This window comes from Salvelinus sp. IW2-2015, unplaced genomic scaffold, assembly GCF_002910315.2.
Source record: "Salvelinus sp. IW2-2015 unplaced genomic scaffold, ASM291031v2 Un_scaffold1424, whole genome shotgun sequence".
Lineage (NCBI taxonomy): Eukaryota > Metazoa > Chordata > Actinopteri > Salmoniformes > Salmonidae > Salvelinus > Salvelinus sp. IW2-2015.
In genome coordinates this window covers 97,199-110,113 of record NW_019942899.1, presented here as the reverse complement: position 1 = coordinate 110,113, position 12,915 = coordinate 97,199, and the positions used below count along the sequence as shown (strand labels likewise).

At 42.9% G+C, this 12,915-nt stretch overlaps 1 protein-coding gene across 1 annotated transcript in view; it reads left to right on the top strand.

Annotated features, from left to right (window-relative positions):
• LOC112070778 (STE20-like serine/threonine-protein kinase) overlaps positions 1–12,915 on the top strand; it is a 48,179-nt gene that overhangs the window by 3,915 nt on the left and 31,349 nt on the right. Inside the window, exons 3-7 of the mRNA XM_024138230.2 lie at positions 6,776–6,824; positions 7,159–7,308; positions 10,699–10,771; positions 11,093–11,287; positions 11,617–11,698. Coding sequence (XP_023993998.1) covers positions 6,776–6,824; positions 7,159–7,308; positions 10,699–10,771; positions 11,093–11,287; positions 11,617–11,698 — 549 coding nt within the window. The remainder of the gene's footprint in view (positions 1–6,775; positions 6,825–7,158; positions 7,309–10,698; positions 10,772–11,092; positions 11,288–11,616; positions 11,699–12,915) is intronic.

Below are 12,915 nucleotides of genomic sequence, written 5' to 3'. Positions count from 1 at the left end.
AACCCACAGATTTTTGCCTTGTCAGCTCGGGGATTTGATCTAACAACCTTTCGGTTACTGGCCCAACGCTCTAACCACTAGGCTACCTGCCGCCCCTACATGCCGCTTACATGGTAGCTAGTGTGTAAATAGAGAGAGCAAGAGATTAGCACAGGAGTTCTTACTATAGATGAAAGACTAGACGTTCTAAAAGGTTGTGTAGAAGTCAAGTCTGAGGAGAGTGATTTATTTTGTCTTCCTCATTTGATATGGCTCTAATAACAATGTGGTAACAACATTATAGTTTTTAAGGGTTAGATTAGTGACCGTAGCCATTTTATGTTTCCTCAATTTCACTTAGCTTCAGTCACACATTGTGGAAACCTAACTCTTTTACCATGTACGTACCGACTTTGCAAGTTAATGGATAGACCAGAGTTAGCCCTATATAGTGGCTGTGGAATCCCCTTTTCTGGACCCTTCTTCCCTCCAGCTAAAGGTCCCGAAGCTTCTGCACATGTACAGGATTCTCTACTTTGCCCACAGTCTCTGCTCTACTCGTAAACAACAGGCTACTCTGGCGAACGGTGCTCGTTTAATAAAGTTAGATCAAAGCTGAATCAATGTCTGCAAGATCACATAATGACAGTTCTACATAACAGAACGCGCCACTAGGTAAAACATGTGATTTGATTGAAACTAAACACGTGTAGGATACAGTTTGTTAACACCATCTGCTCTAAAAATGCGCTCACTGTACATCATTCAAAACAACACTGTAGGCTACCTCGAAACAACACTGTAGGCTACCTCGAAACAACACTGTAGGCTACCTCGAAACAACACTGTAGGCTACCTCGAAACAACACTGTTAGACTACCTCGAAACACGCACTGGTACAGGCTACCTCGAACAACAACTGCAGGCTACCTCGAAAAAAACACAGTAGGCTACCTCGAAACAACACTGGCAGGCTCCTACCTCGCAAACAAACACTGCAGGCTACCTCGAAACAACACTGCAAGGCTACCTCGAAACAACACTGTAGCGCTACCTCGAAACAACCACTGTAGGCTACCTCGAAAACAACACTGTAGGCTACCTCGAAACAACACTGCAGGCTACCTCAAAAACAACACTGAGGCCACCTCGAAAACAAACACTGTAGGCCACCTCGAAAACAACACTGTAGGCCACCTCGAAACAACACTGTAGGCTACCTCGAAACAACACTGTAGGCTACCTCGAAACAACACTGTAGGCTACCTCGAAACAACACTGTATAACTCAAGAAGATCTACGGTGCCTTCGGGAAGTATTCAGACCCTTTGACTTTTTCCACATTTTGTTGGCTACAGCCTTATTCTAAAATTGATTCAATATTTTTTTTCCCTTCATCTATCTACACACAATACCCCATAATGACAAATCAAAAACAGTTTTTTAAAATAAAAAACTGAAATATCACATTCAGACCATTTACTTAGTACTTTGTTGAAGCGACTTTGGCAGCGATTACAGCCTTGAGCCTTCTTGGGTATGATGCTACAAGCCTGGCACACCTGTATATGGGAAGTTTTTCCCCTTCTCTGCAGATCCTCTCAAGCGCTGTCAGGTTGGATGGGGAGCGTTGCTGCACAGCTATTTTCAGGTGTCTCCAGAGATGTTCGATCAGGTTCAGGTTCGGGCTCTGGCTGGGCCAATCAAGGACATTCAGAGACTTGTCCCGAAGCCACTCTTGCGTTGTCTTGGCTGTGTGCTTAGGGTCGTTGTCCTGTTGGAAGATGACCTTCGTCCCAGTCGGAGGTCCTGAGCACTCTGGAGCAAGTTTTCATCAAGGATCTCTCCTGTACTTTGCGCCGTTCATCTTTGCCTCGATTCTGACTAGTCTCCCAGTCCCTGCCGCTGAAAAACATACCCACAGCATGATGCTGCCACCACCATGCTTCATTGTAGGGATGGTGCCAGGTTTCCTCCAGACGTGATGCTTGGCATTCAGGCCAAATAGTTCAATCTTGGTTTCATCAGACCAGAGAATCTTGTTTCTCATGGTCTGAGAGTCTTTAGGTGCCTTTTGGCAGACTCCAAGCGGGCCGTCATGTGCCTTTAACTGAGGAATGGCTTCTGTCTGGCCACTCTACCATAAAATCCTGATTGGTGGAGTGCTGCAGAGATGGCTGTCCTTCTGGAAGGTTCTCCCATCTCCACAGAGGAACTCTAGAGCTCTGTCAGAGTGACCATCAGGTTCTTGGTCACCTCCCTGACCAAGTCCCTTCTCCACCGATTGCTCAATTTGGCCGGGCGGCCAGCTCTAGGAAGAGTCTTGGTGGTTCCAAACTTCTTTCGTTTAAGATGATGGAGGCCACTGTTTTTGGAACTTTAATGCTGCATAAATGCTTTGGTATCCTTCCCCAGATCTGTGCCTCTACACAATCCTATCTCGGAGCTCTACGGACAATTCCTTCTACCTCATGGCTTGGTTTCTGCTCTGACATGCCCTGTCAACTGTGGGGACCATATATAGACAGGTGTGTGCCTTTCCAAATCATGTCCAATCAATTGAATTGACCACAGGTGGACTCCAATCAAGTTGTAGAAACATCTCAAGGATGATCAATGGAAACAGGATGCACCTGAGCTCAATTTCGAGTCTCATAGCAAAGGGTCTGAATACTTATGTATACTTTCGCTTTATCATTATGGGGTATTGTGTGTGGATTTCTGAGAAATATATATTTAATCCATTTTAGAATAAGGCTGTAACGTAACGAAATGTGGAAAAAGTCAAAGGGTCTGAATACTTTCCGAAGGCACAGTAAATGCATATCCCCATGAAACTGATTGAGCTCAAATGGTTGGCATGCAGATGCTTCATGGACTTTTCACTGGTAAAACTTAAAGAATGATCATTAACGATTGACAGTGAGAAATGTGAATGGAGGGTGACCACAACATTATTTGGGTAAAGGTATAGAAACATGCGCAGTACGTGATTCAGATCTTCAGCTCTGGGGAAAAGGGACGGGGCCGTTACCTACGAATCCGCAGCCTCAGCCATTCTAGTTTCCTATCCTAACCACAATGTACTTGACCTTCGACTGTTAGGCTTAATCATGGGTCAGATCATATGCCTATTRTTTTCATATGTTGCATATCTTTGTCACACAAACCACAATTTACCTGACCTTTAACCTTTGGTTAGGATCTTAGCCACGCAGCTGCTATCTCAGAGCTGTGTCCTCCGTCTCTCTCTACATCACATGAATGGCTCCTCAGAGGGCTGTGTGTGTGCTGGGAGAGGAAGTCATGGTGACAGCCTTGTAGTTCCTCTCTACCCGCCTGCCACTAAAGACCCACTGTTTGGCCTATTGTACACTATTGTACATGCAGCTGGACTAAAACAACAGCCCGCCTACCAGTGAAACAACACTACAAGGGCCTGTATGAATGACAAGACTGCTTCAAGGCTAGGCGGAGCATACTGCTTTTTTTTTTTTTTTTAACAAGAAGTTTTGTTGGGTAGAAAGAAAGGTTTTTGTTGAATTTTATGTTTGTATGATTGTAATAAGGCTAAACTAAGAATTGTTTCTTTTTTTGTAAAACATCACAGCACAGTTCAAAAAATATATGGCAAATAGAAATCAACTGGATGGTGTTCAGAGATAGATGGGAGGGGTTGAGTGGAGCTGAAGGATGGGACTAAAAACAACAAAAAGATAATATTTTAAAAATATACTGTGTCCGTAAAATGTATATAGTATGTATAAGCTGGAAGTAGAAGCCTAAGAGTTGTTGTCCATTAGTTTACTCCAATTGGGGGAGGGATGGAAGGGTTAGGGGAACATAATAAGGGATTTTTGTTGTTGTTATAATACATAAATGCATACAGTTAACTCGGAAGTTTACATACACTTAGGTTGGAGTCATTAAAACTCGTTTTTCAACAACTCTACAAATTTCTTGTTAACAAACTATAGTTTTGGCAAGTGGGTTAGGACATCTATTTTGTGCATCACTTATAATTCACTGTATCACAATTCTAGCAGGTCAGAAGTTTACATACACTAAGTTGACTGTGCCTTTTAAACAGCTTGGAAATTCCAGAAAATGATGTCATGGCTTTAGAAGCTTCTGATAGACAAATTGACATCATTTGAGTCAATTGGAGGTGTACTGTGGATGTATTTCAAGGCCTACCTTCAAACTCAGTGCCTCTTTGCTTGACATCATGGGAAAATCAAAAGAAATCAGCCAATACCTCAGAAAAACATATTGTAGACCTCCAAGTCTGGTTCATCCTTGGGAGCAATTTCCAAACACCTGAAGGTACCGCGTTCATCTGTACAAACAATAGTACGCAAGTATAAAACCACATGGGACCACGCAGCTGTCATACCGTTCAGGAAAGAGACGGGTTCTGGTACGAAGTATCTATATCCACAGTAAAACGAGTCCTATATTGACATAACCTGAAAGGCCGCTCAGCAAGTAAGAAGCCACTGCTCCAAAACCGTCATAAAAAAAGCCAGACTACGGTTTGCTACTTCACATGGGACAAAGATCGTACTTTTGTAGAAATGTCCTCTGGTCTGATGAAACAAAAATAGAACCGTTTGGCCATAATACCAATTGTTATGTTAGGAGGAAAAGAGGCAGGCTTGCAAGCCGAAGAACACCATCCCAACCGTGAAGCACGGGGGTGGCAGCATCATGTTGTGGGGGTGCTTTGCTGCAGGAGGGACTGGTGCACTTCACAAAATAGATGACATGTGCAAGGAAAATTATGTGGATGTATTGAAGCAACATCTCAAGACATCAGTCAGGAAGTTAAAGCTGGGTCGCAAATGGGTCTTTCAAATGGACAATGACGCCAAGCATACTTCCAAAGTTGTGGCAAAATGGCTTAAGGACAACAAAGTCAAGGTATTGGAGTGGCCATCACAAGCCTTGACCTCATTCCTATAGAAAATTTGTGGCAGAACTGAAAAAGGGTGTGCGAACACAGAGGCCTACAAACTGACTCAGTTATACCAGCTCTGTCAGGAGGAATGGCCCAAAATTCACCCAACTTATTGTGGGAAGGTTGTGGAAGGCTACCCGAAACGTTTGACCCAAGTTAAACAATTTAAAGGCAATGCTACCAAATACTAATTGAGTGTATGTAAACTTCTGACCCACTGGGAATGTGATGAAAGAAATAAAAGCTGAAATAAAATAATTCTCTCTACTATTATTCTGACATTTCACATTCTTCAAATAAAGTGGTGATATTAACTGACCTAAAACAGGGACTTTTTACTTGGATTAAATGTCAGGAATTGTGAGAAACGGAGTTTAAATGTATTTGGCTAAGGTGTATGTAAACTTCCGACTTCAAGTGTGTGTGTATATAATATATATATATTTACAAAAAAAATTATGGGGGATTGGAAATTACGTTGATGGAAGCCACAATCTATCTGCAATATATAAGATGATCTACCCCCTCTTCTTAGAAAGTTCACACGGGTCGTTGTTGCAATAATTATGTTTGACTATAAACCTCAATAGGTGAACAGGTCAACTTCTCTCTAAATACTAGCCAAAAGGAGAATAGTGAGTACCTAAAATTTCTCATTGACTGTGTTACATTGAGAGTGTGTTTTGTCTGCCTCTTCTTGGCACCTCTCACCAAATATGTCTTACATTGTTTCACTGTCAGTAGCATTTCTCTATTCTACTCAGCCCTAACTAACTACATTTCTACTGTATTGAGCACAGTAGGGCCGTGGATCACTTTAGCTTGTTATTTCGTTTTTGTTAGCCTAATTGTTTCTCTGTTGTATCCGTAGTGTTAGCAGCATGCTAGGCTAGGTTATATCCCTGATACAGTCCAAAGTCTATTSACGTATCAGGACTATGCTAGTCTAACGATACTACCTCCCTACACTGAATGGCTAGGTGTGTTTTTCCTCCAAATACCTAGCCTCATTGCTGCTACAGCTAAAGATAGCCCCCTCCTACCTGAGGCGTGCATGGAAACTCCTAATCCTATTTGGGGAAAGGGCTATGTTCTGGCTAGCTACGCTAGGCTAGGCTGCATGTGTGTACTCTGAGAAAGCCTTCAGAGCAAAGCAACAGAATAGCCCCTCCGGCCAATCCTCTTACCTCAGCGGCGCAAGGCAGCCATATTGAGAGCTCCTTGAAACRATTTAAGGCTCAGCAGGTTTCATACACTGAACCTGGGCAGGAGGAGGTTCACTGTTCAACTCACTTTCAAATTGTTTTACACAGCAGGGCCTGTATACACAAAACATCTCAGTAGGAGTTCTGATCTAGGATCAGGTCCTCTTTAATGTCCATATAATCATATTCAGTCATTGATCTAAAAGGGAAAACTGATCCTAGATTAGAACTCCTACTCCGAGACACTCTGAGAATACGGGCCACAGAGACTTTTAAAGTGTTGTTTGTGTATGAAGCAGGTGACAAAGGGAGGGGGGGGGGCTTTTAAGTATGGAGGGGAGAAGGTTTGCTGGTCCATAGTGTAACAACTTAGGCCTACGTGATGGATAGGTGTTGCGTCTTGATATCATTGAACTTGAGACCCTTTAAGACCCTTTGCATTGAATTGTAAAGCTACTGGTCCAGACAGGACTCCATTGACAAAGACCACATGTTGTAAATGTATGGTGTGTTTACTGTTACTATGGTATTTAAGCTGTTAAGGTATTTTTACCTTATTAGATGAATGCTGTTAGTTTTCTTTAATCCACTGTACTGGATCTACTGTAACCATTCTTCTCTTATTTTGTAGATCCTGATAGAGTTCTGTGCAGGTGGAGCGGTGGATGCCGTCATGCTGGGTGAGTCAGCCTTCCTACATCCTACTTCTAAAGAATATGATAAGCAGATGACTGATAAATCATTGGTAATGTATTTAACAATATTATGGACTGATGTGTGATATAACAGTATAGTAACAGTTAACGGATTTTAACCACAAGTGATTAGCACCAACACGATGTAGACACCCTCATACTACATTGATAAGTATCAGTATGAACATTCTTCATTGATACAGCCATAAGCCAGCTCAGTCTATTACTGAGGTGTGTTGTGTGTGTGTGTGACTGTGTGAGTGAAACCCAGTGTGTGAGGAGGAATGCTAAGTGTGTGTTTGTGGCCCCGGTCCCTCAGAGCTAGAGAGGCCCCTAACGGAGCCCCAAATCCGGGTGGTGTGTAAGCAGACCCTCCAGGCCCTCCTCTACCTCCACGACAACAAGGTGATCCACAGAGACCTGAAGGCTGGGAACATCCTGCTATCCCTGAACGGAGACGTCAAACTGGGTAGGAGACTAGGGAAGAAGGGCTGGGAGTTACCTAACCCTGTGTTTCACAAACCTCTCCCCGGGGACCCGCAGCCGTTCCATGTATTAGAACTATTCCACAGCTAGCACACCTGACGCAACTTGTCAACAATCAAACCCCTGGATAGGTGTTTCAGGTGATGTAGTTCAGGGCTACAACAAAATTGTGAAACGTCCAGGGGTCCCCGAGGAGAGGTTTGAAAACCACTGTCCTAACCAACTATCCGTGCTTAACATGTACATTTAGTCCTTTAGTAGAAGACACTTTTACAGTCAATGCACACCACCACTAAGGTAGAATGCACTACCATACACTCTTAGAAAAAAAGGCTATTCGGCTGTCGCTCCACCATTTCCTGGTTGCTAAAATTATAATAGTTCGCCTAATTTCAGTTTGTGACAAAACAAGCAATGTGTAGAGAATCATTGTACCATCTAAACCACTGTGAAATATAATTTCAATCATCCAAAATATTGCACAGTTCCTTGAAAAAGTCTTTGCCTCCTTTCTGATTTTCTCTATTTTTTATGCTGAACGTTATCAGATCTTCAACCAAAACCTAATATTAGATAAAGGGAACCTGAGTTTACAAATAACCCCAAAAGTGTATAGTTATTTTATTTCTTTAATTAACAAAGTTATGCAACAAGCAATTCCCCTGTGTGAAAAAGTAATTTTTCCCTTACAGTCAATAACTGGTTGTGCCACCTTTAGCTGCAATGAATGCAACCATATTTTCAGCATTTGAAGCTGGTGTACAAAACCAAAAGTAAAAGACACAAAAACAAAACATAAGAACGGGAATCATAGAAATAGCACACACAGAACAGATCTACCGCTTCTTAGACTTGCTTTCAATGAGAACGACAGATTTATAACTCACATTTCTATGTGAATTTGGTTGGTTCCCCAAAAAGTGACATATTGCCGCTTTTAGTAGGGCCAGGGGGAGTTTTTGGATGCACCTTAGAAGTGCGTTCTTGGATGTTAGAGAGTGCATCTGTTGGTGCATTTAGTCAAAAATAAACGCATGATATCACCGCTATGAAAAACCAAATATGTTTAGCGCAGATGTGGAAGAAAAAAAAAGAGGAATAAGGTGGTATTTGTTTGTTAGGTTTATCATAACATTTATAACACAGTATACAGACAGACATGTTCCATCACGTAATATTGTAGCTCTCATCTACGAATCAGTTATGTCACTCAATTATGGCAATGCTAACTGCCTACAAATCGATAGCGTGTTAGGAAAGCCTGAATGTCATCATTGTTCTGTCATATTGGTACACAGTGAMGGGTGCTCCACACAGTGAGCTCCCGACTCATCATGCAGTAGGTTGTGTATTAGGAGTCGTAACTTTGTGCCTGTAACAGGCTTGATGTGATAATAGGCTTGATGTGATAATGCAGAACAAAGTAGGGTTTGTATCAGTACAGTGACATAACAAAGGTGGCTGTGAAAGTGCCTGTTTGCATGTCAGTGACAGGCAGTGAGAGACTTTGTGGGAAAGATTAATCACAAACACACYRACACACACACTCTGTTATAAACAACACATGATGTCATCGTCCAGATGCACACGTTGCGTAAAAATATTTTCTGTTGCTGCATGTTTTTCGTGTCGCTAACATGATTACTGTTATGCTTTTGAATAAGCCTGGATTTGGCTGAAAGCCTATATCTATTTCAGAAACCATTGTCTAACTTGTATAGATTGGCTTAGGCCAGGGGTCTTCAACATTTTCTTGGCCAGGGACCCCCTCCCAGGAAAGCCAGCGACCCTGGGACCACTATCATACGTTAGCAAAAAWAAAATGTCACGTCTTATCGTCAGGTGAATGATACTGGCAAGGATAAGTAAATAACATGTTTAAATGAATAGATTTGGTAGATAGTTTTTTCATTATTTTTTCCTCCCACATCAAAATCATAGATACTGGTAACTAACCCAAGATACACCAATGGTGTTGTTCCCAATGGGCAGAACAAGCAAGGTTTGGGCAGAGCCAAGCACCAGCTAGCACAATCCTATTGTCGCGTTCTAGCATGTATTTGCATATTTCTGTTAGGGAACGCCTAGTCTGTGAACTGGGGGGTGTGCAATAACTCAATTCACCCTTGCACTCCTAAACAATGCAATTTCTTCACATTTTTTCTAAAGGGTCAAGTCTACAAAACTTAGTGCACTCTGTTTGTAACAGRTATTGTAGTTTTTGGAAGAGAACTGTATTGTTTAATCAATGAGTAAATTAGTCGAATGTCGGCAAGTTTCATCTAGTTTCAGCTTCTTCCGCTTCCCGCCACTGGACTTCCTCTCATCATTATATTTGGTKGTTTTAAGCYGATGCTTCAGATMTYTKCATCCGGTGAGACATCTGGCTCCTCCTTCTAGCTGTGTTATAATTGGAAGAGGAACTCTCACATAATTGTTTGGTTTATKATTTTTTTAATTGAACCTTTATTTAACTAGGCTAGTCAGTTAAGAACAAATTATTATTTACAGTGACGGCCAAKCCCGGACGAAGCTGGGCCAATTGTACGCCGCCCTATGGGACTCCCAATCATGGCCGGATGTGATATAGCCTGGATTCGAACCAGGGACTGTAGTGACGCCTCTTGCACTGAGATGCAGTGCCTTAGACTGCTGCGTCACTCGGGAGCCCAATTTTTTTTATTAATTCGACCATATTAAAAAAACAAGCACACTTGAAAAAGACATACATGCACACGAGTGAAATCATAGAGGATAACACACAATAAAGGCTTATTTCCATTGTGGTTCTGAACATGGCSTATTAGCTAGAATGGAAACACCAAACACATCTTTGCTAAGAGCATCTGTTTATCTGGTTAAACAAAGGTTAGTCATGTATAGGTACACTACTGTTKAAAAATTTGGGGTCACTTAGAAACACAGGAGTGATGGTTGCTGATAATGGGCCRCTGTACGCCTATGTAGATATTCCATCAAAAATCTGACGTTTTCAACTAAAATAGTCATTTACAACATGAACAATTTCTACACTGTATTTCTGATCAATTTAATATTATTTTAATGGACAAAACAATTGCTTTTCTTTCAAAAACAAGGACATTTCTAAGTGACTCCAAACTTTATAACAGTAGTGTGTCATTTAAAAAATATTCTGTTGATGCTAGCGATATTATTAAAAACATTTAAGTAAAAAAAKCATCTAAATCACTTCAATATATACTGTGTATATTTTTGCGGACCCCCTGCAGTACCTCTAGGGGGCCGCGGACCCCAGGATGAATACCCCTGGATTAGGTTAATTCTTATGAACAACAACAACATGTTGTACSCTAGTTGCTAATAGCGGCACTGTCTCCCATCTGTGTTTCAGCTGACTTTGGTGTGTCGGCCAAAAATACCAAAACACTACAGAGGAGAGACTCTTTCATCGGGACGCCATACTGGTGAGTCCAACATGAAAACCTGTCATAATTCATCAAATTACTCTTTCTCCCCATTCTTCTGAATTGGCCAGTCATCATGATTTACTTTTTAATGTATTTCCCCCCAAAATATTTACTTGCATTTCAATTTATAGAAACCTTAATGTATAGCCTACAAAATCCCAATATTACTGTACAAAAATGATACATTTCCACACAATTCGTTTCTTTGTCATTTACATTTCACCTAATATATTTTGTCCCTTTTTTTCATTGGTCATTCATATTTCACTGAAACATTTCATATCCTCTGATTGGTTCTTTTTTATCCGTTCTTCCCAGGATGGCCCCGGAGGTGGTGATGTGTGAGACGTTTAAGGACCGCCCGTACGACTACAAGGCTGACATCTGGTCCCTGGGGGTGACTCTGATCGAGATGGCCCAGATTGAGCCTCCCAACCACGAGATGAACCCTATGAGAGTCCTGCTGAAAATAGCCAAGGCCGATCCTCCTACCCTGATGCAGCCGTCGCGCTGGTAAGTCTGGCGTGTCAGTCAGTGATGTGGCAGCCTGGCAGACAAGTTATTTCTGTCTAGGTTTGGCCTCAGGAACCTTCAATTAAATGGGAAGGAAGAAATGCCCCTTTGATACGCTGTCACTCTGCACAATGTTCCTTTTCTTGCACTTTCTTGCCTAGAGAGATTGTATCACTAATTCACTCCTCTCTGCACATGCCATATCTGTTGATGGTTCTACCTATTCTAATTTACCTCAATGCCTTTGAGAGGAATACATGACACTGTTTATTTGTAGCCCATTTTCAATGTTGTAGTTATTACAAGGGATCTCCATTCACTCTRTTCAGGTCTCCAGAGTTCAGTGATTTCCTAAGAAAGTGTCTCGATAAGAATGTGGACAACAGATGGAATGTGGCACAACTTCTACAGGTAATGGTGACACACCTGTTGCCCCCTTTTGTCCTCACCTTCCTCTTTGTTCCCTCACCCCACCTCCTCTCCTCCTCAGCCCACCTCCTCTTCTCCTCAGCCCACCTCCTCTCCTCCTCACCCCACCTCCTCTTCTCCTCAGCCCACCTCCTCTCCTCCTCACCCCACCTCCTCTTCTCCTCAGCCCACCTCCTCTCCTCCTCACCCCACCTCCTCTTCTCCTCAGCCCACCTCCTCTTCTCCTCACCCCACCTCCTCTTCTCCTCAGCCCACCTCCTCTTCTCCTCAGCCCACCTCCTCTCCTCCTCAGCCCACCTCCTCTTCTCCTCAGCCCACCTCCTCTCCTCCTCAGCCCACCTCCTCTCCTCCTCACCCCACCTCCTCTCCTCCTCAGCCCACCTCCTCTCCTCCTCACCCCACCTCCTCTCCTCCTCAGCCCACCTCCTCTCCTTCTCACCCCACCTCCTCTTCTCCTCAGCCCACCACCTCTTCGCCTCACCCCACCTCCTCCTGTTTTTTCCCTCGCCCCACCGCCCCCTAGCACAGCACTCCGCGCCAATCCATCCCACGGCCACCTGTCAAATGAAATACATGGCCATATTGGCCCTGATCATGATGCGATAGCTGCTCAGCCGGTGCATCTAAGGTACATCTGTGTCAGCCAGGTACCTGGTGTGCTAGCTAGCGCGCTAACGATACTCACTTATCCCCTCTGCGCCTCCGTCAGCACAACAGGCTTTTCTTTCCAAAAGGGTTTAAAGAGCGACCGCCAAGCTAGACAGAATGACTGCCAGACAGACAGTAAGGAGATATGGCGTACGGAGGACATAAACACACATGAGCTCAGTGTGGGACAGTGCAACAGGAGTATCGTTGGTATCTTTTACCAAAAGGCCAAATGGGCGTGAAAATACAGAACAGTAGTCTACCACCGGCGAACGTGTTGATAGCGAAGAAGCTGCAAATTCTTAGGCTGCCGATTGATTATGTTCAGCAGGTGTCCTGGCAAAAGAAGGATAAGGGAAGACTTTGGTTTTGTTGTTTGGAAACGGGATGCATTATGACTGCAGTACCAGTACAGTAGGGAAGACAGTGTACTTTGTCTATTAATCAGATTGTTATGAAGATTGTACTTTACATTTTTTGACTAAATATACACTGAGCGTACAAAACATTAGGAACACCTTCCTACTATTGAGTTGCACCCCACTTTGCCC